Source organism: Myodes glareolus, chromosome 20 (assembly GCF_982192425.1).
Source record: "Myodes glareolus chromosome 20, mMyoGla1.1, whole genome shotgun sequence".
Taxonomy (NCBI): Eukaryota; Metazoa; Chordata; class Mammalia; order Rodentia; family Cricetidae; genus Myodes; species Myodes glareolus.
The window spans coordinates 13,831,403-13,858,849 of record NC_142045.1 but is presented as its reverse complement, the minus strand read 5'-3'; the positions used below and the strand labels follow the sequence as shown (position 1 = coordinate 13,858,849).

The window sequence follows — 27,447 nt, the reverse complement described above, 5'->3', positions numbered from 1 at the left end:
CGTATAATAAAGAAATGCATGTCAGTAGTTAAACATCTATAACCGTCAAATATATAGTCAAATTTAGTCCTGTATTAATAACTTAAAACTTTTCACAATGTTAGACACGTCTGCTCCTGGCAGCAACAATTTACTTTAAAAATGATTATAGGTAGCAAAGAACATCCATGTAGAGTTTATTTTATTTGTGGCAAATCTAGCGATTTGGGCAAGAAACTGCCTTTGTCTCAACTACTGTCAAAATGTTGTTCAAACTGGACAAGCGGGACACAAAAGAAAGTGACTGTCAACTTTGTCAAGATGGGATAAAACAGTGTTTCAATATTTCCTGCTTCACAGAAAAGTATGTCAGATATTATAGGCCTATATCAAAGATGGATGTCGTAAGGTTGGAGGAAAACTGCAGATGACAGTCCAGGAAGTCAGATGTCTCTGTCATTTTAGAAATGACTCATACTGCACTTATAGTTTACTCAAGTAATAATATATCCTTCTTGAGTCTTTGATGGAGTTGAAGGCTGGATTGCTATCATTACAGTTTTCCTTAGTTACGATAGACATTAAATTAGGAACAGAACTTTGAACTCAACAAGAAAGGATAAATAATGTAGTATTGTCTCCAAAACTGCAAAATAAAAATGGACTGCACATTGTAAATGTAATTCATACATGATAATTGTTCTTATTATACAGTATAGTTTTACTGTGTTAGAGTTGAACCCTTTACTTTTTATTTACACAAAAACAGGGAAATACCTAATAACCTTTTTGTACATTGTGAAGATGTGTCTTTCCCAAAGTGCCTATTGGTTTAGTAAAAAGCTAAATAGCCAGTAGCTAGGCAGGAGGTATAGGTGGGAGAACCAAGCACAAAGCACACTGGGAAGAAGAAAGGTGAAGTTGCCAGGTGACACAGAGGGACTAAGACATGCTGGAAGATGGATAAAGCAATGAGTCACATGGCAATGTATAGAATGATAGGAGTGGGTTAATTACAAGTCATAAGAGCTAGTTAGAAACAAGTATAAGCTATTAGCCAAGATTCAATAATTAATAAGAGGTCTCTGTGTTGTTATTTAAGAGCTGGATGGCTGGACAGAAAAAAAAAACTACCTACAGTTTTGTAGCTTGATCTACTTGTGAGATTTCTAACAGTGGGATCAGGGACTGTTCCTAATGTTTAGGCTGGATTTGGGAAGCCTATTCCTTATACAGGGTTGCCTTGCCCATTCTTAATAAAAGGGGAAGTGCTTACACCTAGAGCAACTTCATTTGTCAGGCTTCATTGATGGTCATGGGAGGCCTGCCCCTTTCTGAACAGAAACAGCGGAGTAGATGGGGGAGAGAGGAGATAGGGGACGGGATAGGAGGAGGGGAAACTTGTGCTTTGGGACAAACAAATTTAATTAAAATAAAGAAAACAATACCCACAGTCCTAGTACTGAGGAGATTGGGGCAGAAGAATATTCAAGAACAGCCTGGGTTACCTGGAAAGACATTGTCAGGGATCCCCTGACCGACATAAAGAGACAGTGGGTGGAGAGAGAGAAAGAGACAGACAGACAGGCAAAGAAATACACACAGACACAGAGAAGGAGAATATAAATATAAAGCGAGAGTTAGAGATAAATGGAGGCAAGAAATAAAATATATAAGAAGCCCTAAGAACATATCCCATAATGTACACTCAATAATCTCCAAAACTTAAGAAGGTTTGAAGACGCCATCGGATAGATTCAGAGCCCCACAGGAAATTAGGTCCAAGTGTACCCATTTCACATCTAAACGTTACATCTTGACAAGGATTCAAAGTACTTACATGTGCTTTGTATTGTCTTTGTTTTCTTCAGTTGGTAGAAAATCTTCTGTTGGGGCTAAGTATGACTCCTCTTTAGAAAAGGCAGGCATTATTTTCACGCTTTCCTCTTGACTCCCACTTTCTACGAAACTAGTACCTCTTTTAGGAAGAGAAAAATAGTTTTCAATATCCCAACGGCTTGCCTAAAAATAAAAATATATTTTATTTTCATAACATTTATTTTCATCTAACATTTATGCACCTTCGCCCTGTACAAGATTAATAAACAAACTGTCATTGACATTCATAAACAAAAATGACCAAGACCAACTATGATCTTTGTCCTGTAACAGAGATGAAATATTTATAACTTTTGCAAGGTAGAACATGAGCTACAAGATAAGAAAGAAACAAACTTATCAAATGAAACTATAATAAACCAAAAAAAGTGATTGCTATTAAATTTTTAGTACCTGAAGCAAAAGAAGATTAAAATATTAGAAAACCTTTTGTCAAAATTTTTATAATTAATTTTGCTACTAATTTCTCTTCGTCTATTTTTTTTAAAAAGGCCTCAGGGTCAAACCTAGTTATTAAATTGTCCCAGGAAGAAATGACTATGGCAGTTTTAATGGGCTTTGCCTACTATGGTGCGTATAGCAATGGCTCTGTGATTTTTAATGTGCATCAGTGTTGTTGTGTTTGGAAAGCACTGTTTCCTTGATGTCTTCCACTCCCACTGGCTCTTGTGATCTTTCTGCCACCCTCAACTGAATGGATAAACAAAATCTGGTACATTTATACAGTAGAGTATTCCTCAGTTGTTTAAAAAATAACATCCTGAAATTTGCAGGCAAATGGATGCAATTAGAAAAAAGTCATCCTTAGTGAGGTAACCCAGACCCACAAGATAAATATGGTATGTATTCGCTATAAGTAGATAGTAGCCATTAAGAAAAAAAAACCATAATCAAGCTAAAATCCACAGATTCAGAGAGGTTAGGTAAAGAGATAGGCTCTAGGGGGTAAACAAAAACTTCCCTGGGAAGCAGAAATAGAATAAGTTGTTGAGGTGGACTGGGAAGCTTTTGGGGCAGGAGTGGGAAAGACAATTGAATGTTTCCCTTCTCTGGATATGATATTTAAAGCTAAAATAAACATCATTCCTTGTGGTAGGATGGAGCCTCCTTTGGGGATACACCCAAGAGTGGTATAGCTGGATCTTGAGTTTGCACTCCCAACACCAATGGTGTACTGTTCCCATTCCTCTACATCGTCACCAGCATAAGATGCCACGTGTGTTACTGACCTTATCCATCCTGACAGATGTAAGATGGAATCTCAAGCTAGTTTTGATCTGCATTTTCCTAATTGCAAAGGACAGTAAGCATTTCTTTGTTTTTCATCCACTTGGGATCCCTCTGTTGAGAATTCTCTGTTTAGATCTGTACCCCATTTTTAAAATTGGATTATTTATCTTTTTCAACATCTAGTTTCTTGAGTTCTTTATAAATATTTTGGATGTTTGGATATTAGTATTCTGTCAGTTGTGGAGTTGGTAAAAACACTTTCCCATTATGTAGTCTTCTATTCTGTCACATTGGTTTCCTTTACCTTACAGACGCTTTCCAGTTTCATGATGTCCCATTTATTAATTGTTGATCTGATTATCTATGCTATCAGTGTTCTGCTCAGAAAGTCTTCTCCTGTGCAAGGTATTCAGGACTATTCTCCACCTTCCCTTCTATTAGATTCAGTGTGTTTGGTTTTATGTGGAAGTCTTTGATTCACTTAGACTTGATTTTGTGTGGGGTGATAGATAGGGATCTATTTGCATTCTTATGCATGCAGACATCCAGTTAGACAATCACCATTTGCTGAAGAAGTTTTCGTTTTTTACAGCACGTATTTCTGGGAGGTGGAGAAGAGAACAGGGGGAAAGGAGGGAGGGAAAACTGTGGTCAGTATGTAAAATAAGTGATAAAAATTAATTAAAAAAATTGTGTTGGAATTTTGATGGTAATTGCGTTGAATCTGTAGATTGCTTTTGGTAAAATGGCCATTTTTACTGTTAATTCTATCTATTCTTGAGCATGGGAGATCTCTCCATTTTCTTATATCTTCTCCAACTTCTATCTTCAAAGACTTGAACTTTTTTTTCAGACAAGTCTTTTCCTTCGTTATTGGTTACCCCCAAGATATTTTGCTTATTTGTGGCTACTGTGAAAGGTGTTGGCTCCCTTATTTCTTTCTTCACCTGTTTATTATTTGTGCCTAGGAATGCTGTTTTTTTTTTTAATCTTGTATACTGCCACTTCACCAAATGTGTTTATCAGCTGCAGGACATTCCAGGTGGAATTTTAAGTCAATTAAGTATACTATCATGTCACCTTCAAATAGTGATGTTTTGACTTCATCCTTTCCAATTTGTATCCTCTTGATCTCCTTTAGCTATCTTATTGCCCTAGCTAAAACTTCAAGTACTGTATTAAATAATAAGGAAAGAGTGGACCAAAGGAAGACCAAAAAAATTTGGACCATGATGTGGGATTTCCCTCTGTATGCTATGAATACCATCATTTAATAAACTGTCTTGGGCCTATACAGAGCAGAATAGAGGTAGGCAGGGAAAATTAAACTGAATGCTGGGAGAAAGAAGGCAGAGTCAGAGACACCATGAAGCCCTGCGAGAAACAGATACTAGATGGAATCTTGCTGGTAAACCACAGCCACACAACCATACACAGATTAGTAGAAATGTGCTAAATTAATGTGTAAGAGCTAGCCAAAAAGAAGCTAGCTAATAGGCCAAGCAGTGGTTTAATTAATGTAGTTTCTGTATGATTATGTCAGGAGTCTGGGCAGTTGGGTAATGCACAAGCAGCCTCTAACTACAGGACAAACTCAAAACCCTGCATCTCCAACTCTGATGTCACATCCTCTTCATATCTCCAACTATATACAGTGTTGTTGATTGCAATAAACCTATTCCTTTAGGGTTTGTTCCACTCCCTGATAGCAGTCTTTGTTATCAGGTACCCCATTCCTCTATCACTTCCAACATCTAAGGGTCCCCAAGGTAATCCAGGCTTCACCTTCACAGCTTCACACAATGACTTCCTGACATCAGCCTGGCCTCAGCAGCTTTCATTAGTTGCAGAGGGAGATTTCATAAGGCCTTCCTTGTATCATTAGCTTGAAATCCTTAACCATGCGGTTGAAGGCTAGGAGGGGATGGATTGTCTATGGGATTATGGACCGAGGGGGAAGAGAAGCTGTGATCTGTTGCAATGCCAGGGACAACCCTAAGTTACTGAGTCTAAGGGAACACGGAGAAAAAGGGGAAGGACTGTGGGCAGCTTGCCTGCTGCACTTACCTAGTTTTCTGGCTGCTGTCACCTGTGGTTGAGCAGGAGAAGACAGATGGAGTTTTTAGCTAAAACACAGAGACTAGTGGGGGTAGGGTGGTAAGGAACAAACAGTCTGTGGAACCCACAAGAGATGGGAACAGAGGGCAAGGAAGGCTTCAGCTGGTGATCTGTTGGAGCACTAGGAACAAAACTCAGAATTTTTCTAAAATAAATGCTACAATAACTATGTGGAGCCATTAAGAGTTACCATCTTTCCATGTCATATTGAAGAGAGCAGGTAAAAGTACTTCGGCCTAAGTACTGCCACTTTGACTTTACCTGCAGGGTGAAATAAACTTCAGGTTCCTAAGACCTAGGGGAGCTGATCAGCCTCAGCATTAAATCATAGAAATAGTCATTATTCTTTAGGTTTTTAGAAACATTATGGCTGTTCCTAATAACAGAAAGAATAAATGAATCTGATTGGTTGAACTGAAAGGCTTGGACTGTATGTTGGTTGACAATGATAGAAAACACAAGGAAAATCACTAATATTTGACTTCTGATTAATGAAATTTATAACTGTAACGGGGCAACAAATGTTTGTGAATTTTGTCCTTATAAACTTTATTTCTTGTCCTGCATCCCCAATCCATCTGCTTATGTGGTGAACTATTAAAATCTTTGGAACTCATAAGTGGTGTCTCTCTCCTTCCTCATGGCACATGACAGAACAGACTAGGTATAAAAGCATGTGCCCTCCCCTTCATGGAGCTGTTTGCAGTTGGTAATCAGGGAAGGTGATTATAGAGTAACACCTGAAGCATTGCACATCAGTCCATTCATAACCAGTAAACTTTAGGTAGTAGAGGAGACTCCCATAGAAATAAGCATAGATTCACACTAACTGCCACGTGAATTCTAGAATAACAGAGAAGACATGTGCGTACCTGACCAAAGACCAAAGCAGGAGCATCGCAAAGCCCAGTCACACAAACACTGCAGTCTGCAGAGGAGGAAATGATAACCAAGTTACCATGCGACTCACACGTCTGCAAAGAACTTATCCGGTCCTCATGGGGTTGAAATGATCTGAGCAAGGTTGGAGGCTGGGTGATTTTGTTCCCAGTAGAATTGGTACAATAGTCCTGAATGGAAAAAAAAATAACCCAAATTTTCAAAATCCAAATAATTAAATAATAAATAAATAGATGATTTGTAAATTAATATCAATCTTTAAGAAGCCTGATATGAAAATGGGAGGGTGCATTTAGAAATAGTAACTTGTGATCTTCCTTCAAGAGAAAGCTCATGATAATAAAGATTAGAAACAGCTATATTAATATTGACAAAAGTCTGGCCGCTGAAACGACCAACTTGGGAAAAGAAAGAATAGGAGAAAAAGGAGGTAGTCAGAGACAAAGTACGAGTTGGTGTCTAATAGAAGGGAGCTTGACCACATAGAGACACCAAATAGTACACCATCTTATGATTTTTAATTGATTTTATTAAGCTATACATTTTTTTTCTGCTCCCGTCCCTTTCTCTCCCTTAGGAGCAGGTAAACAGTTGCTACATCAACTAACACAGGTTGTTGATAACAGTAGATGAAGGACCAGCACATTACATGGAATTTAGAATATTTTCACCTAAGATGTATCCTACTGTTTCTGTCCGATCAGTGCTACAATGAGTACTGACAAGACTGTGCTCCTACCATGGAAACTGACATGATTGCATGTTAATAAGCTTCAGCACTGAAAAAATCTGTTTTATTTTTATTTGCGTGTGTGTGTGTGTGTGTGTGTGTGTGTGAGAGAGAGAGAGAGAGAGAGAGAGAGAGAGAGAGAGAAAGAAAGAAAGAAAGAAAGAAAGAAAGAAAGAAAGAAAGGAAGAAAGAAAGAAAGAAAGAATTACTTGAAAACAAATCTATGCTACAAATATGTAAATAGTTTAAATTTTTGTTTGTTTTTTTTTGTTGTTGTTGTTGTTGTTGAGACAGGGCTTTTCCATGTAGTCCTGGCTATCCTGGAACTCACTCTGTAAACTGGTCTGGCCTCGAGCTCACAGAGATCTGCCTGTCTCTGCCTCCCAAATTCTGAGATTAAAGACATGTGCCACCACTGCCAGGCAAATGGGTTCTTTAAAATCCTTTTGACAGAACATTTCTATCTTTATCTAAAAACAGAAAAGTTATCACTCAGCCAAATACCTTTTCAAATCAAATATTGTGTTTCAAATGATAATGGTGCTGTGAGAACATTTTCCGTTTTACCTCTATGTTCCAGATTTTCAACCATCCATCAGGATCTCCAGTGGCAAGGTATTGGTTTTGTTTATCAGTAGACATAATAATGGATCCAACTCCAGCATGAGCCAAAAATTCAGCCAAGAGTTCTTTCTTAAATATATCCCAGAACCTGACGTAACCAGATGCTCCACATGACACCAGGTTAGCGCCTCCTGTTGCATAGGGGAAACAAATTAGAAAAATAAACCCAGAAATCCCAAAGTGGCATCTCCTATTGGCTTCTCCTATTGGAAGTATATGAGAGTGGAGAGGTCAGGGGCACTGCAAACTAGACTGAGCACCATTGCTAATTCGCTCACATTATATAATGGCAATTATTCTATGCTACCCTTGCTGTAACATTAAGAAGAATTTGTGTGGAGCATTACTGACACAGGTTATATATAATATTCCTCTGTTTAGTTTTTTTTTACTTATTCATTTTACATTGATTTTATTTGCATTAAACTCAGATAAAAATAATTGACTTATTTGATGAATTCATAAAATATTAATTTAAACATTACAGTACTATCCTGAAAATATAAAATATAAAAATATAAAATAGATATAAATATATATCTCAATATATATAAATATATATCTATTTATATACATCTATTTATATACATCTATTTTCATATATAGATATATGAAAATATAAAATTTATCATCCCTGGTAAGCCACTGGACATGTGCACAAGAGGCAACAACCCTCATGTGAGGTCTAGATGCATGTATGCAGTCATGTCAGCACAGATATTGATTCTCTACTGAGCAGCAAATCATGGATTCTTTTTATGAGCTCATTTTTTAAATTTTTCATCAGGAATTTTATTATGAGCCCTTGTGTAACCCGTGTGTTGCTGTTAATAGATCTGGAATTAACCTTTCATACTTTCCATTTACATAAAAATGTTTTCTGAAAGTATTCCTCCGTGGCAAATTTATTATTAGATAAATCTGCAGATCATTTTCCATTTGTTACATAATTGTTCTGGCAATTAACAGCAGAGTTAGGGTGGAAGTGATGGCTTGTCTTTTTCAGTAGAAACACCAGAAACCTAATATTAAGAAGAATTAGCTCTGAGGAATTGAAAGTAATTTTAGGGTAATGTTTCATAATGTGAAGACAAGTATGTTTTAAAAAATAGTTTTGTAATAAATTTCAAGTTCATCTTAAATATTCCATAAGGTTTTTGAAACAAAAGGTTATTGATGATGATTTTTATATAGATACCATGCAGGTTTTTCATTAGCAAATTCAATGTAGAAAAGTGATTATACAAAATATGGCTCAGATATGTTCATTTCTTTACCTAAACATGTAATGCTCATGTCTAGATCCTAAAAGTTTCATAGACACATGAAAATATTTCTCAAACCTTGAGGACCCACAGATGTGACTGGAGGTCAGTGGGTTTGAGTTTATCTTTGCTCTTTCAAAGTTGTAGCCAACAGATGTTGGCTACAAACAAGGGATTCTGACAGAGGGTGTGGTAAATTAGCATTTTGGGTATAGAGGGTGATCTGCTTCACCTGGACCAAAGGTCAGAGAATTAAAGTTTATTCTGCATATCAAGTTAATGAAGTCTGTTGCCTCTCCCCTCCCTTTTAGAGTGAAGTATATAAGCATGTAGAAATTACATTAAACATGTGTGAATTCAGTATTTACTGAATTTTCCCCCAGAAGCTGTTCTGTGTTTCTGTCTCTTATTTCTGTCATATCTCTCTTCCTTTTGGTTAATAGTTCTAATCTTCATGCTCCTACTCTGGGATGTGTGAGTTTAGTCAAGGATGGTCTTCAACATCGAAATATAATTTAGCTGAATGTTCAGTGAATCCTCTCTACATTAGATTTTGTGGAGCAAGACGTAAGCTGTATCCAAATCATGATACAAAAGTAGGCATATTGTTTTCTTGTCTATAAACTAGTAACTCACCACAAAAAGTCACAGGGTAGCACCAATGCTGGTATCTCTCTTCACAAAAAAGTTCAAATGAGACTCTGATCTATTGTTGGAAGTAATATTCAAATAGCAAAGACACTCAAAAAAATTCAAATGAGACTCTGATCTCTTGTAGGAAGTAAAATGCAAATAGCAAAGACACGCAAACAATGGTCAATATGTAAAGCAGGCAGTACTTAAAGTAGGATGTGCAGTCAATTCAAACCTCCCCATTGAGTCCAATCTCAACCCTTGTCAGTGCAGTAACAGATACGATTCCTTTGATACATGTCGCCCCACACATTGACCCACACATGAGATCTATCTATGCCCTCTGCCCTCTTAAAACACCTGCGTATCATGACTAAAACACCAACGTCACTTGTCTGCAGTAGGAAAGAATTGCTGGAATTTTTCTTGACGTCATCTCAAAAATAGATAACGGGTAAATTATTAAGCAGATTCATTCACCACCCTCCCCAGAATAAGCTTCCTGCCCAGATGTCTCCATCCTTTCATGAACCAGGGCAGGCTACATGGCTGCACAAATTTTGTAAGACCTAGACAATAAAACCCTTTCTTGCTCCCTTTCTCAAATACCAAAAGGCATATATAAACATATATTTTACCTGTTGCCGCATTGTTTCTTCTTCCTTCAAGGAAGCAAATCTTCGTAACTGCATTATTACCTTCTGTGTCAACCTCAACTTTACGGGCAGCCTGAGTGGCCTGCTCTGCCAAACAGTGTTCTGAGCAACTTCTCTTGGCATTAAGTTTGTGGACTTCTGAGTCTGTGATGAAGGAAAGGACAGTGCTATCGGTGAAGAGAGCTGTCTTCTCATCAAACCAGAAAGCTTAGACAACAGTCTCTCCCACCCAGGCCACCAAGTCTCACGATGTATAGTGAGTCAGTTCGCATCAAGGCTCTTACTATTCTCATCTACAACCTCAACAGAAAAGTTTTTTATTTCATTTTTGCTTTGCATATGACAGGCACACTTCCTGTGTCCCCTTGTAATGAATTAATGAGAACTTTACATCTTACTCATTGTTAACGTTGCAGAAATCTCAATATGTTTAAGATAAATATGTCTCTAATGGCATGAAATTCTAGCTAATGCTAATCTTGCAAGTATTTAATGAATATGAAATCAAATGAACAAATATATGTGTACGAAAATATCTTCTTTAATGGTTCTATTTGTTAGTGGGTTACTCGGGAAAGGACATTCCTAATGGTAGTTTAATTGTATAATTATATCATCTTCAGGTCACATTATGAAAACTGAAAATGATTACATCAGAATCTTGATAGCTTGCAGCTTTGTAAAATCTCTATGCATATACCTTCAAATATCCAACATGGAAAATATGGTAATACTTGGGTACATTGTTAAGTCAGTAAATAAAGTGCTTACCACACAGGTAGGAACACCTGAGTTCCATCTGCAAAACCCACTTAAAGACAAAGGGCAATGTAGTACACACTGCTATTCCAATGCTAGTGGGCAGATGAAGACAGGTGGATCCCTGGGGTTCACTAGGCACAGTAGCTTTGTCTACTTATCTTCAGATCACTTTCTGTTTCATCTGTGCAGTTTAAGAGGTTTATGTTCCCATCAGCATGCCTCCACTTTGCTATTATTGCTTTACTCCTCTAGAACCATAAATGTAAATAATCTGTTTCTTCTACAAATTGTCTTTGACCTGGTTCTTTATTGCAGAAATAGGAAGATGACCAACGCAACTATTGCTGCCTTTTCTGTCTTACTTCTCTATGTATTTAATCATAGCCACAGTTAGGATGCTTTAAATATAGATAGTACTCTCTTGAAGGCAAAGGGAGAGACAGAGGCAGAATTATATGATACCCTTGGAATTTTGAAATTAATCTCTATAGTTAGTTTTTTTGTACATTAAGCAAGCCAAAGCTTTGTGTCTGCAGCCAAATAATCCCTGAAAATCTTATATTCTTAAATTGGTTATCTTACTCCCAATAATTAACTCTTCAACTTTTCATACACACACACACACACACACACACACACACACACACACAGAGAGAGAGAGAGAGAGAGAGAGAGAGAGAGAGAGAGAGAGAGAGAGAGAGAAATACTGCCTCTAGTGGCTAGTACTTCAAAATTTATTCTCTATGAGCTTACCCAAGGGAGGCAATAGGAACTGGCTTGATAATAGGAAGTGAAATCACCATTATCTAAAGAAATTCATGTAAAGAAAAACCTTTAGTTTCTGAAGAAACTAAACTAAAAAAGGAAAAACAATCGTGGAGACACTTTACTCAAGCATAAAATATTCATGTGCTCTGCTAACTGCTATAAAATATAATACACTCCTGTCTAATGCTCCTCTCGTGTTTCTAAAGTAAGGAATAATTTATGATATCCAGGTGGCATAATATTTAATATAAGCTGCAGACTGAGGCTGAAAAGCCAATCAAGTAAGTATAGTTACCATTTTCCTACCAAGGGATACCCAAAGTCACTCAAAGGCAATTCTGCAAGCTTTATTGGTTAAAATCAAACTGGATAAAGATGAGAGTTCTCCCCCTGCTGTCAATAATACAGAAATGCTGATGTAGCATGAAGAGAAAACTGGAAGGCTGTGCAAAATCTGCAAAGTCAAGTTAGTCTCGAGGTTCTTCTTAGTCAGTGCGATAAGGTTTCACTATCTCTAATGCTTGGAGCTTGCAGTCAGTCCTCCATAAATCAGGTGTCCAGAGTATCAGACGCATGCATTAACAGACGGGCCTGCTGTACCACAGCTCAACATAAGATTTCAGTTTCAAATTTGCACTCACCTAATTTAGATGTCAGCTGCCTCTGGTAAGCAGGGTGAAGGACATGGTGAGCACCTTCGGTGCTGCTGTTCCACAGAACAATTTCTCCATCATAGCTACCTGTAGGAGCCGGGGCAAAGAGCACAAAGTCCCAGACGATTTTATAGAAACATGCAAGTAGAAATAAAAGGAATCCATTATCAATGTGTATTATATAAAATCTTGTCAATAGGAGATATTCTAAACTTTTGCAGATGTGAATAATAATGATACCTAATACTTTATTAACTGTGGAATTTCAGCACTTATAAAGTAACCCATTCAGTTGATGGATATGAGCCATCTAGCTATTTTATCTTATTTTAATAAATCATCCTGAATAAAGGCTCTAAGGTTAATCAGCTTGAGTCTGAGTCCAGTTCTTTGCTTTTCTTTCAGCTAAGTTCTTTGTGAAATGCTTTCTCCAGTTCTAAAGTTCTCCCCACAGAAAGTCGTCTGTTCCTCTTTTGCTTTGTTTTCAAAAGAACGAGAGAAAAGCTCAAACATTAAAAAAAAAGAAATATGACCAAGCCTGTACTGTGGAGAAGTCACATAGCAAACAGTGTTCAAATGACATGCGCAGTGATCATTGAGGACAGTCCACTGTCAAGCAGAGGCACAATGTCAAGTAAGGAGCACAAATAACAGCTGAATTATGGTGAAATGTGTGTGTATGTGTGTGTGTGTGTGTGTGTGTGTGTGTGTGTGTGTGAGAGAGAGAGAGAGAGAGAGAGAGAGAGAGAGAGAGAGAGAGAGAGAGTTCCTAAGATTTGAGGAAAAGAAAAAAATAATATTAAGTTTTATACTGTTCTGGACAGAGCAATCTACTTAGTGCAGAAACTATTAGGTAAGGGGATGGACTGCACCTCCCCATGGAAGATCTACTATTATCCACTGACTCAAAATGCATTATGAACAAAGTGCTTGGAAGAACACTTTCCCTGTATAACTGAGGGTATTGGAATAAATTAAGAGCTAGATTATGCCAAAGAGTTAATTTTTTCCGCGAGATACTTATGAAGAAGAGATAGCATGTCATCTACGACAGATGATGAAAAGAGTCAAGATACTCTAAATTAGAAGTATTCGAGTGCTGCCAAAGTATGATTCTTACCCAAAAGCTCTATTACTGCTCTTGAAAAGTGAACAGTACAATCAAAGTTAGTGTTCACTAATAAATTAGTTCTATGTCAAGCACTATGTTAAAATATTATACTGGCTCTCTGTACCTTAACATAAGAATGCACACAAAACTTCTTCACCAAGAGAACTATGAATTTATGTTTAAATAAGTAACAATATCATCCAGTAGCTAAGAAACAGAGCCAATGTGTGAAACCACAGATACAGCCATGGAAGCTGGTGGTCCTTGCTACCATAAAAATAAGGACTTAAAGGAAATGTATGACCACTACGTTGGGAAATGGAATCCCTTTTCAGTTGAGAAAAGTCTTTCTTTTTTTTTTTAATTTACCCAAAGCCAACAAACTCTCTCTAATCCATTGTCTGATGAAGACTCAATTTACCTGTAGCAAGAGTTTGTGGGGGTAAAAAGGCAACACACAAGATGTCATCTCGGTGATGGATTCCTCCTTTCCATTCTTCAGACTGGATGGAAAACTGATTGAAGTTCTGGGGTCGAAACACAGTAACTGCTCTGTAAAATGATATAGAATTTAGCTGCGAATCTAAAATTGGCACTGATATTGGGTAGCCATTATCCACTTGAATGGTGCAATTTGAAGAGTCTGAAAGACTCTACCACCCAAAATTTTATCACTATGTGCTATCCATTGTAAAGTAAGCTTCCCACTGAAGTTTCTTTAGAATTCTTACATTAAATCTCTGGTAAATGCTTAATGTGGAAAATAAAGGTTAATTGTGCTTCCATGACTATTAAAACTAATGGTACATCCATTTATCAGATTAATTATCTGCTTCCAAGACCTGAAAAAATTTCCTCACATGAAACTATTAAGTATTTTATGACAATAATAATAATAATAAACGAAAGTGGGTCTATAAATAAATATTGTCATGTAGTTTAAGTTACATCAATGTCGTTTCTTTCATCAAAGCCGCTTCTTAGGGTATTTACATGTATTCATTCCCTATGGTATTTTCCAGAATTACAGTAGCCATAGAGTCAATTCTCCTGGAAATCACTGTATCTTTAAAAGCTGCCATTTGGGGAAAGTGTTTGAAAAATTCCATCCCTAAGAACTATGAGATCTGGGAAACAGAGACGTAACAGTTTTAGAGAAGTCGATCTTGAGCCACTGGTGACAGATTAGAGTGAAGACCATGGAGAAGACAGAGTGGACAGTCCGGTACCTGGAAGGAAATGACACAGCGTAGACAACAGTGTTTGGGAGAATCAGCAATGCCGTGTTCCCACTCTGTCTTGAGCTATGGCTGACAACCATATTTAGTCTCTCCTTCTTTTCATGGCGACTCTCTGTCGTGATATTCCATTTGTATGTTAATAAATGAAGCTTGCCAGAAGATCAGAGAGTCAAACAGCCACCCTGGTCAGCCATACAGATCGGGCAGTGGTGGCACACACATTTAATCCCAGTACCCACACTAGTTTTCCATAGAAACCAGGCAGAAGCAGTACATGACTTTAATTCCAGGAGAATTTAAGACAGAAGGAAGCAGTTCTCAGAGGGTCCCATTCTGAGTATTCCTGGAAGCAAGATCGCCACTTCGAACTAAGATAGAGATAAGAGACAGTAGCTGACAGTTTTGCTTTTTCTGACCTTCATGTTGAACCTCAATTTGTGTCTCTGGGTTTTTATAAATAGTGCTACAACCCTCCCTTCAAATGAGCATTTGTTACCAAAACTTGAGACCTTCACTATCATTCTTCTATGCTCCCTGACATCATGCATCTTCAACCCCTTAATTGCTGAACCAATGTTGGTCTACACTCATGAACAAGAAGCTATTTTTCCTCCTTCGAATTCTTTCTTTAAGTTTGCAAAGGACATTATAATGATAAGCATTGTTTGCTTTTACTGTGAAGATGGTGCTGGAAGCAGGATCCACCCTCTCCATTTCCAGACCCAAGTATGTGTGCTCAGAGTGTCCTCCCAGGCTCACTGTCTGCAATGGACGGCATACCCACCAACTCTGTGACACGGAGAAGTCGGGGACAGAAGGCTAGCCCAAGAGTGAAAGCCAGTATGCGTAAACCGTTTCATCAAAGGTTCTTTCTTTTGGCATCATGATATAAAAGTTCCATGGAAAAAGAATCTGGAAGTTCAGTCATAAGAAGCTCATCCAAGGAGAAAATGTTCAATTAGTAACTCCAGCTGATTGCCTCAAACTCCCCCATCCATTTCTCCTGGATGTTTTAAGCACAGGATTTGACAGTGTTTTGCTATCTGCCTGTCTATCAACCATTTATATAGTACTTGCTATTTGTTCAAAACAAAATGAATGACTATCATGGATCACTCTCAAAAAAGTATAGAACACATTCTTGCTTTTCTGCCTACCATATTTATTATTCATTCCTGACCCTCCATGTTCTTGACCCTTCTTTCTCTCACCCTTTAGATCTAAATGTTTATTATCATCATTCTTCCCCTTCTCTCTGTTCATTCAGAGATTTTATAGTTACTGTGGATTCTAATATCAGTTCCACACAAATGGTTTTCTGCTGATCTTCATCCACAATCTTTTACCAGGATTGGATGGTTTCAGTTTGAGAGTTGGCCGTTCTATACATATTGTCTGTCCTTCCACTGGTAACATATCTTAACACATGAAAAATCAAAATTTGCCAGCTTCTATCCATACTCTATCCTGAATTCTAGAATTTGGCTTACAGGCCATCATTACAGTCCCCCTTGTGTCATTTTCCTCTGGTTACAAATAATTACATTTTATATTATCCAAGTGCGACATCTTCATTGCTTTCACTTCCCCTTTAAATGGCCACTTAGAACTTCCTAGAACAGAGCTCTTTGCCTCATGAGACTGCTTAGCAATTGTAAGAGGCTCCTAACCAATCTCACTATTACTAAGTCTCCTCTCCCTAGATGAAATCTGCTACTTTATCCTTGCATTCTAGAGCTTTTAATGTTCCCTCCTTCTTCAAGCAAATTTTATTTCCCCACAAAATAGCTTAAAGATTTAGAACCAGGAGCCCAAAGTTAAATAAAACATTAAGTGAAGTGAGATAAGTACTAAAGCAACCCAGGAATCCAGAGCACAGATCACAGAGGTACAGTCGAGGGCTGATATTTACTATACAAACAAAATATATATATATATATATATATATATATATATATATATATATATATATAGGACATGAGAGAATGAAGCTTGCTAGGAAGAGGAGACAAGACAATGAAAGATGAAGATGAAGCCTCACTTAGAAACACTTCCTGGATTTCCATTTTCCACATTACAAAAGTCAAATGTGAAAGTCCATTTTTTTCAGATCTAATAGTATATAGACTTAATCTCTTTCTTAAGAATTATCCCTCACTATGCTTCTGCATTACCTCTTAGTAATATGTGGATGTTCATGTGTGTATGAGTGTGTGTGTTTTCAATGAACTTTGGATCAAGGACATAGAAAGCCATAAAGTAATATCTTTTGTGAAACATTGATGAAATAACATACTAACAAGATAGAGATTATAATATACAATAAAGTACTTTGTTCATTTGAATTACTTAAATAGATTACAGGGTTTCAAATCTACTGTCACACATGAAGGTTTAGAAATGTCAGGCATATTCAGGGCTCACTTACTGAAGAAAATCGTTTTGCCCAAACTGAATTCTTATTGTTCTCTATTTTCAGATGTTTAGTTTTCCTCTCCTTTCCCTTTGTTTTCTTTCCTTTATTTTCTATCCTTTTAGGGGAGTCTCATGTTTCTGAGTCCTAAGCACCATCTTCTCAGGCCACTTATATTCCATAAAGATTCTGTAAGAGCTAGCATGTGAACAAATAATTCCATCCTGACCTCCAAAATGATTTACTGTCACTAATTTGATTAAGATTATATCTCATTGATCCCCAGTTAGATTATAAATACTACGAAAAAGGGGTTCTTCATTTCTCGAACTGAATGAGGGAAACTATCTGCTGACAGTAAGCTTTCTATGACCTCAGGAGTTCCCTTGAGGCACCCATTCCTTCCCTGCTTCATCTTCCATTGTAACATGCATTACTGTGTTCTATACTTTTTGTCTCTTTTTTCTCTCTTCTACAGTAAAAAAAAAAAGAATGAAAAACTTATGAAGCAGAAAGGCTTCCATCTTCATTATCAATTTTAGAATAATATTTTATCTATAACAGGAAAAGTACAAGCATCTACCAAAGTTTAAGAATCATTCTTCTATTTTAAAAATAATAAGTTTAATATGAACATCACTAATTGAGGCTTAGAAAGATACTATAAGTAAGAAAATTCAAGTTCTGAAATTCAGTTTACTATCACAATATTATGGGTACACATTTCTGAATTTATCTACTACTAGGTGAAGGGGATGGGGAATATGGAGTGGTAGGGAAAACAGATCAATCTTTTGTCTATTATGTAAGGCGAGTTTCAATGTCAAATGTCTTTTTTGTCAAGATTCCCATATTAAATGGATATAGATATATTCAGGGCACATCACCTAAGGCATGAAATGCTTTTCATAATATTCTACAAAAAGTATCCATTTTGACATTTGACCTTCTATGTCAAAACATGAAAAAACTAATTACATGGCACCTTTTCCTTATAAACTAACCTGAAACTTGGATTTGAAATGACAGTGATCCTCAAACTATCCCAAGAATCCAGACTCCAGTTCTCACCTCCTCTGTCTCAAACACACCTCTTTATTTTTTAAATTTGGACTTTGCCAAGAATAAATTGAAAGTTCAGATGACCTAGTTTTCAGCCACTTTAGAGGTCGGATAGAATTGTTATTTGACACTGAAGGAGTTGACCAGCTCTGTTCGATTCCTCAGAGCTACGATTCTGAGAGAATTGATCTGAGTCATTGTGCCACATTGCACAGGAGCTGGTTATGAAAGTAACACTATTAGCGATCTGTTCCTTCAGAGGTTGATTGCTCATGTGCTGTTGGTCCAGTTGTTTTGAGTATCATTAATTCTCAACAATATTCATTAATGCTTCTCCTTTGATCCATGGCATTAGAGATTAATAATGATTATCTCAGCAGCAGAATACCCGTTTCTAATCAATTTGTTCTCCTCTTTTCTTCTCTAAAATCTTTGAGGTCAAACTTTACACATTGTAATAATCACAAGTTAAGGCTTAGCAAGCATCAATGACTTTCAAATATATTTATTGACTCCTTTGCTCCCAAATGACAAGTTTAAAATAAACTACAGCTTTAGACAAATTCATTTTGATTCCTATTCCAATGGTAGAAATTAATTGAGTCACATTGGGCTACTTCCTTTAAAAAGGCAATTATTAAGCCTTAGTATCTTTTCTTACAAAGTTTTATTTTATTCCTGAGCAAAAACATAAATAAAAACCAACCTGAAGTGACCTGATAACCTGATAGAATTTTTAACATCATATATGTAAGGTTCATATGGAATTGGACAACTGGGATTTAGGAGAAAATGAGGATTATCAAATTATATAAACAATGTTTAATAAGCACTATATAAGGGGTGGGCTACCAATAATATTTTCAGAATTATTTTAAATAGTATGAAAGGTTTCCTTTTCATATTTGTATAAGTATAAATTTTTAAATCTTTATAATTTATAATCTTTATAAACCAAAGTTCACACATGTGTATAAGGTGATAATTATATTAATTCATTGTTACTATTTCACAGTGTGTACAAATATTGAAGATTTGCTTGTATGCTGCAAACATTAGTATAAACTGTTTGGACTTATTGATTATACCTGTGTATAGCTGGCAAAAAACACACAGATTCTCCTCTACACAAATAGAAGAGAGGAAACTGTCTATTTTTAATGGACTGTAAGTAGAAGAACATAAGTTCATGACAATATGAATTCGTAAACCATTGTATTTAGATGATTTGACTCTGTCTATGTATATTACATTTCTAGACCGAACAAATGCAAATGCAACTAACTAGTGACCAATTCATTTCAGTTTCCAGTTTCAATATGATCAATGATCCAATGGCTTCCTGTCAATTCATTTTTTCCAAGTCTATTTTACTTAAAATGTATTTCTATTGATTTTTATTTAGCTTTTTTCATCATGATAGGCAGATATGAATTATTGAGTTCTTGGAGAACATGATCTCTCAAAGTCCCTTTGCTTGTGACTATGTTTACAATAGTATTTACCACTCCCAGCCTTGTATATCATAAATTTCCTCATCAATTATGAATTATTGACAGTAGAAATCAAGGTTTTTCAAATCAACATGCTCTATTTCTTAACTTAGTGACTTCCATCTGGGCATAGCTTTTAAGATATTATGGGAAGAAAAAAATATTTGACTAAATTTCAGGGTTGTTAGGTTGATAACAATATTGTGTGTTTCTTCATATCTGTGAAACAGTTTCATTAGCTTTGCTTGAAACAATCTTCTCAGTCATTATCCATAATGCATATGAATGCTTATGTGCATATGGGGGTGCCTCACTATGGTTTTATTGTTCCGTTTGCTAATTCTTTAAGAGTGAAGTAAAGATTATAGACTATGAGATAGACTCAGCAGCCTACCAAGTTTGTAACCTTTCCTTGTCTGGTAACCTCTTTAAGCCTCAATTTTTCCCCCATACAGAAGAAAGGTAACATTTTTCTCCCCTAGTTCTAAAGACAGAATAAATTTTAATGTCTATATTTATTGTTGTTTATGAGCAATGATTTGTTTAATTCAGCTCTCTGCTGGACAGTTTTCTTGTCTACCCTTTTCTCATTCAATAAGTATGTTTTTATATGTGTGTGATTAGAATTAGACATACCATTTAAATGTATTCAGAATATCATATATATTAGACTCATCATTTATATATATTAGAAATATCACATATATACCATAAGAGGATCCCTTTAACTTAACCATATATTAGAATATATGGCTAATAGAATGCAAAGAATTTTACGAATACTATTCACAAAACTTAGTAATAAATATTCCTCGATTCAACAAAGAACAAAAGAATAATATGCACAAAGACAAGAGGAGAACATAGTTCCTCCATTCTAGTTGTGAAAAAGAATGTTCAACCACAGATGTCTGATCAAGTATTGAAACAGAAACAAATATTAACACCATTTTACAAACACGACAGGAATTTCTAAATATAGTAGAAAAAATGAAGATATGAAGGTGTGTAGAGGACGTCATTAAGCTTAGACTGAAAAATAAGAAGAAAGGGACAAATTAAAGTGCTACAGCCTTCATCCGTGCAGACGTGGTTCTCTAAAGAATGAAGCTCTAGTACTCACAAGTGCAGGTGTCCAAAACTTAGGATATACAATGTATAAACCTTAGGACAGCTGGGTTGTGCATTGGAGAAAAAAATAAATAAATATGGCGATGGTCTATGCCTGTGGCCATGAAGCAGATCTCAAAATCAGAGAGGAAAGTGGTGTCAGAGAAGGGACTAAACAATGCGTTCTGTTTAGAATATGTTGAATCTCAGGTTTCAGTGAGAGATATCTAGTAAAAAAGTAGATGAGTGAGCTTAGAGGTAACAACTCAAGGCAGAAATTTGAGGCTCCCAGAAGATACTGCCTGCCTACTAAGAAGAAGGCAAAGATTAAATTAGATAATGTATGTAAAATACCCATTGCTTTACAGTACCATGAACAAAATAAGCCAGCAAGTGTATTTAGGTGCCTCATTCAATCAAAGCAATTTCTACTCAATCCTGAACATAATTGTCAAACCAATCTCTATAACTAGACAGAGCCTGAAGTTAAAGCTTCAGCTTGACCCGAGAGGCTCTCTGGATTTTACAGAAAGCTCGATAAAATGATTGACTATCTTTACTTTTCCTTCTTTAGTCACTGAACAACACTGAGTGGTTTCAAGACTATATTTTCTCAGCTATAACCAAGCAGTTGTCGTCTGACTTTATGAGCTAAAAGCTTACTAGTTAGAAATGACCCTATCTGGTTCATGAAAGCTCTGTACTAATGAAATGCTTCTACGGAAACAGATTTTTAAAATCCATATCTATAAATATTGTATAATATAACTGATAATACTTTAATGCATTCTACCAATAAACGATCCATGTCTGACAACTCTGAGAAAGATGGAAAAAATGGAGACAAAAAAGAACACTAATTTTCTTTCATTTTACTCTTCCTAAATCTTCCCTTAGCTGTAGTAAGTAACTAGCAGCTCACCAACATATACCAAAGCACAAAATGTTTTTAGGTCACTTTTCAATAACTTGATATATCAAACATTTTAAATCTTGTTTTATAAGCAATCATAAATTTTATCTTTGAGGCTAATTTTTAACTATGACTATCTAAAAATGTAAAGAAATGCTGACTGTGAATTTTGTTTTAATTTCTTTTTTTCTGTTCAGAATGTAAACTGGATCCACTGGATACCATAATCTCACCCTTCCATGGAAGTAGAGACTTAAATTTAGTCATAACCATTGTCTAGCTGTAGACCTCTGAGCCTCAGCCTGCTGACAAGTTATAACTTGGTAACTAATGAGGATTGCTACCAGGCCTGCAAAAAAGCCTTGTCCTTCCAGCTAAGGATGATTGAATTGGTCTTTAATATCAAGTGGAATAATCTGAACTATGTTTTCTTTATCATCAAACTGCTCTTGAAAACAGTCCACACACATAATCGTTTTAGGACTGAAAAAAAATGTCTGTCCTATGATTGAGGAGAATCACCCAACATACACTGCTGATTTAAAAATGTCTTAAGCCTACTTTCAGGCCATACATAAAAGTTATGATTATATAACAAACAATATCAGGTAAGTTACCTAATACAGCAATATTTTATGAATTATCAAAATTCTAAGTGAGAAATTCTCAAAACACTTAATTTTCCTGGTGTTTATACAATGGCATAGAAACATGCTTATATCCATCAATCCATGATCCCTTTTTTCCCTCAAGAAAAGTAAATAAAAAAAAATTTTCCTAATAATGACAGGAAAGAAGCTCACCTGTGGAAGGCAGAGCTTGCCATATGAGGTGCGTTTCCCCAGTGTTTGGAGAAGGTGCTGGGGTAGGTGTCAGGGAGCCATTTCTCTCCTATAGCGAAGAACAGGGCTCCTACTGTGAGCCTAAACTACTGTTCTTAGGCCTTTTGAATTGGTTTAAGGAAGATATGTGGAGATGCAGGGTATGAAAATGTATCAGAAGAGAAATAAATGATTTCCTGTGCAATTGAGGAGGCAATTACAACAGTAAGAGTTACTGAATTTACAATATAGGAGAGACTTGGAAACTCATGAAAGGATAATACATATTTATCTGGAATTTTTAAAATAATACTCAAATTTCCAAACCCAAAAGAAAGCCCCAAAATGGCTCCCCTAGTCATCCGAGATGGATAATCTTGCAGTATTTTATTCACAAAGCACCAGTCAGTTCCAACTCATGACAGTTCCAACTCATTTGTTTATGAGTCCAAGTTAATGACTCATAAACAAATGAGATTTCTTTAATCTCCTCTTACATTTTGATTCAAATAAAAAAATCCTCATTTTTCACTTCTGACATTGTACATAAGAATATCATACCTCTCCCAGCCCACAACCAGGATTGTCTTCTTAAGAACCAGGATCTGCGAAATGTCCACGACTCCATCTTGCCCAACAGTTAGGGTGTGGTGACAATATCCGTTAAAGTCCCACACCTTTAAGAGAAAAATGAAAATCAACAGTGAGATGGGAACGTGAGACTATCTTCAGTGTGTGAAATCACACAGCACAACAGGAAAAGTCTGTTAAATATGAGTGTTTACATTCTATGATAGTTTACCTCAAATGTCAATTGTGTGAGGTCTGAAATCACTTGGGAGGCAAATCTCTGAGTGTTTCCTCTGAGGGTGTTCTCAGAGAACATTAACTCACATGGAAAGACCAACTCTAAATGTTCATCTCAGGGGCTGAGATCCAAGGCTGAACAAAAAGGAAAAAATAGATGATACGTTCTCACTTATCCGTCTGTTTTCTGACTGCACTTTTGGTGGGACCAGTCTCTTCAGGCTTCCCCACCACGATGAACTGTACTTCAAACCATGACCCAAAATAGACCCTTTCAACAGTCAGTTCTGCCAGGTATTTTATCATAGCAACTTGAAAAGTAACTAGTACAGAAAATTGGTACCAAGAAATAGATCTCTCACTGTGAGGAAACTGACCACATGGGAATAGTCCTTTGGGACTGGTTTTTGGAAAAGGTGTGTAGAAGTTTGGGTTGGCGGGGTGCTGATGCTCTAGAACGTTATAAGAACTGATAGGTTTGTTGTGAGGTTTGCAGGATAAAAATGTAGAGAGAAGAACCGGGCAGTGGTGACGCTTGCCTTTACTCCCAGCACTTGGGAGGCAAAGGCGGGCAGATTTCTGGAGTTCGATTCCAGCCTGATCTTACAGGTCATGCTCCAAAGCTACAGAGGATACAGAGAAATCCTGTCTCAAAAAAACAAAAAACAACAACAGGAAGAAGAAGAAGAAGAAGAAGAAGAAGAAGAAGAAGAAGAAGAAGAAGAAGAAGAAGAAGAAGAAGAAGAAGAAGAAGAAGAAGAAGAAGGCTGAGAGAGAAATGTGCATAGTAGAAGACAGGCTCATGAGTTATTAGAGAATGGGACCTCTAGTGAGTTCTAAGCTAGAATATATTCATGTTACAATTTAGTAAAGAATCTGAATCCTTCTCAGCATGTTCTGAGAACACGAGTGGGGGCTGAGTGTTCAAATCAATCACTAGCCTCCTGTATCAGGGTGTGTGTCTACATGGGTATGTTCTTCTGATTTTTCTTTGTTTTTTTTATTGTTGTTGTTTTTACTGTTTTCTCTGTTTTGTTTGTTTCATTCTGGTTTATTTAGTTTTTTGCTTGCTTGCTTATTTTCTAAAGATAGAAGAAAGAAGTGGAGCTGGAACGGTGGAAAGGTGAGAGGAGCTGGAAGGAGATGAGGCAGGAAAAACCTTGGTCAGAATATATTGTGTGGAAAAACCCTTTTCAATAAAAAAGTAATGGAGTAATTTGTTTGGAAGAAGATAACATTCAGACACAGATACTGCTCATTGTTCTTGTTCTCCCGTGAGAAAGCAGCAAGTAGATCAAAGCAGTGTGAGAAAAAGGTCTGAGAAGAAATGGTTTTGAGTGAATTCAAATTTGCAGAAATGGCACTTGAGATAAAAGCAAAACAACTGTTGAAGAGGTTAATGCCATTAAAGAGATATTTTTTTTTACCTAAGAACAATAGAAAAAATGCTGAAAGGATAAGACATCAACCATCAAAATCTACAACTTGTACAAATGAAAATTCACCTATAATAAAAGAGCTTGGACTGAAAATACTACCAAATCATTTCTTACTAGAAAACATCTCCCTGGGGATGGGTATTTACAGACTTGGTCATCCAGACAAACGGGAGACACTCCAGTTGTCATAGAAGGGTTAAGCTATATCTCAAGTTGGAAGCTGACCTTGGCAGCAGCATCCTAACTAGGGTTGGTTACAAGAAAAAAAAAAAAAACATGGCTTTGGAGACTTGAGAATGAGGGTCTCCCAGCATCTGTGACAAAGAAACTGAAAATTTAGATGCTCACCAGCGAGTAGAGATGAGATGCAGTTGGTCAAGTGCAAGCAGTGAAGCAATAGAAACAAAGAAGCAGGCTTACAGAGTTTCTAAAGAGATGAACAGTGGACAGAGGTGTAAAGTGCAGTGTTTCCCAGCAAGAGGAAGACACTACTCTGCCTTTCTCCAGACTTTTCCAACTTCTGATTTTTCCTCATCATTCAAAATACTTTTAAATAAATGTGTGAATATAATGAACTGTTTTCTTGATTTCTGTGAGATACTCTTGCAAATAAGTGTGACAAAAACAGGGATTCTTAGGATTTAAAGCGCATGAATTAAAGACATAGATCCCAATCTGTCCTTCCAACTTTCTTTCCAGCTCTGAAGCAGTCAACTAGGACTGAGTCCTCAGTCTGTGAACTCTAACCTAATTGCTGTGTAGACAGTTAAGGAACTTAATGTGTTAAGGACACCAACTGGTACCTACTGGAAAATTCACCACATGATTGCTTCTGTGGGGGCGGGGGAGAATGTCTTTATTTTTTTTTTTCTACCACCAGCGTGCTATTGTGTTGAATATTTTGGAATCAGTTACCATCCTGTCTGTTTGTTTGTCTTCCCTTACATGTGGTATATGAACCATACTCCTCAAGGATGACTAAAGGACTAAACATTTAATTCAGGGTCTAAAGCAAACTCCTGTCTTTTGCTAATCAATCTGCCAGACCCAATCTTAAAATATATCTAACAATGGTTCTACTCGCTACTCGCTACTCAGGGACTGTGGTATTGGCATGGCCAAAAGATACATCTTTACAAAGAGGGAATCAGTCACTGGCAATAAAAGGAAGCCCTAAGATGAAACATTTTGACAAATATTATGCAGAGATCAAGTTGGCACTGTGTTTCAAAATTAAAAACATCACACTCTTTGACTTCAAAGTTCAACATCTATAAACTTATTTCACAGACAGACTCATTCTCAGAATGTTTTTAAGCATACCCTATAGTGCTGTTTATAAACCCTAAAATTTTGAATCAACGTGATTCCAATTAGCTGGAGACTTAAGTTGTATCTTATGATAGAACCACCAGGAAATGGATCATGCGGCCGGCACTGTTCAGTAGTTAAAGCACAAGTTTATAATGTGCATGGTACTTGTTTCATCCTGAGTAACACCCTCCCTGTGCACAAAAGAGAGGATGAATCATCTGCTATTTCTAGACTCGCCCCAAAACCCTAACAACTGGGACACCTTTGACTACAGCACTTTAACTCTTGGGGCTTTAACACCCTCGAATGTAAAATATGGATTTACTCTTGCATTGCTGTGGCGGAGAAGGCTTTGTAACAGTATCTGCTTCAAAGGTAACGTTTTATAGAATTTAGTAAACATCATTATTATATAGACTGTCCTTATAAACTGATATCCAGGGGAGAACACTGAAACGGCAGACCAACATGTACAGTGGTCTGTCATCTAGCTAAAAATAGCTCTCTGAGGACAGAAAAGTAGACAAGAAAGCAGCAATGCTAGTCTCATAAGGGGAAAGGGGGCAGAGACTCCATGTAGACTTTACTTCAAAGATTAATTCGTTTTCAGATCTTTCAAAACCATGATAAGTGGAACACAATATTAATGCTTTGATCATGCAACTTCTAAATTGAGATCATAAATGGGCTTACAAACTGTCATTCATTTTAATTCCCTCACAAACTATGCCCAAATAAGTTTAACCTTTATTTACCCTCTAATACAGAGGTTGCCAGACTTCAGATTATGTTGTGTGACTGTGATAAGAATAAATGCATCTTAAAATTCAATAAGAATACTACTAAATAGATTTTAAGGTTTATTTTAGTATGAATTTATGCATATGTGTCTCTGCATGTATATGTGCACAAGCATGCAGAGGTCTACGGAATGGAGGCCAGAAAAAGATGCCCTGGAGCAAAAGTTCCAGGCAGTTGTACAATGCGGGCACTGGGAACTGAACTCAGATCTGCGAAAGAGCAGAAATGTTTCTCAACTGTTCAGCCTTCTCTTCCGCAAGTAGATTTATAGTCACCTCTAAAACGTGAAGGTTTCTACAGAGAATCTCGGGTCTTGTAGGGTCTGCATCCATGTTGTATTGCTTTCTTTTAGACAAGACTCTTACTCTGATCAACTAAGATAATTCCCATGAAGAAATATTGAAAAGATCTGACCATTCCTCTTTCTAGGATGTGTTTATCATGGATAATTTTGCAGTATCTACAAGGTCTGCCTTACTCTGAACTCCATAACCAGTTCCTTCTACATAAGGGGTAAATGGGCTTTTATTCCTTCTTTTATTTTTGCCTCAGTTTTCACACTTTAAGATTGGATAATGAGGCATGGGAGGATTCCTTTGGCCTGTGAAACACTCCAGCTTTGGTTGTTGCTCTTTTGTTTCTCTTCTTCTGTTAGGACTGGGGTGACCAGTGACTTTCACACATTGTATTAGATCTCCTGTGAAC

General features: G+C 36.7%; 1 protein-coding gene across 4 annotated transcripts in view; it reads right to left on the bottom strand.

Annotated features, from left to right (window-relative positions):
- The window catches only part of Wdr49 (WD repeat domain 49), a 128,011-nt gene that overhangs the window by 29,439 nt on the left and 71,125 nt on the right, over positions 1 to 27,447 (bottom strand). For all 4 annotated transcript variants that reach the window (XM_085682497.2, XM_085682499.2, XM_085682498.2 and 1 more), the window contains 7 exons: positions 22,943 to 23,058; positions 13,750 to 13,880; positions 12,206 to 12,304; positions 10,017 to 10,178; positions 7,424 to 7,611; positions 6,099 to 6,296; positions 1,820 to 2,001 (listed from right to left, as the gene is read on the bottom strand). In XM_085682497.2, coding sequence (XP_085538623.2) covers positions 1,820 to 2,001; positions 6,099 to 6,296; positions 7,424 to 7,611; positions 10,017 to 10,178; positions 12,206 to 12,304; positions 13,750 to 13,880; positions 22,943 to 23,058 — 1,076 coding nt within the window. The remainder of the gene's footprint in view (positions 1 to 1,819; positions 2,002 to 6,098; positions 6,297 to 7,423; positions 7,612 to 10,016; positions 10,179 to 12,205; positions 12,305 to 13,749; positions 13,881 to 22,942; positions 23,059 to 27,447) is intronic.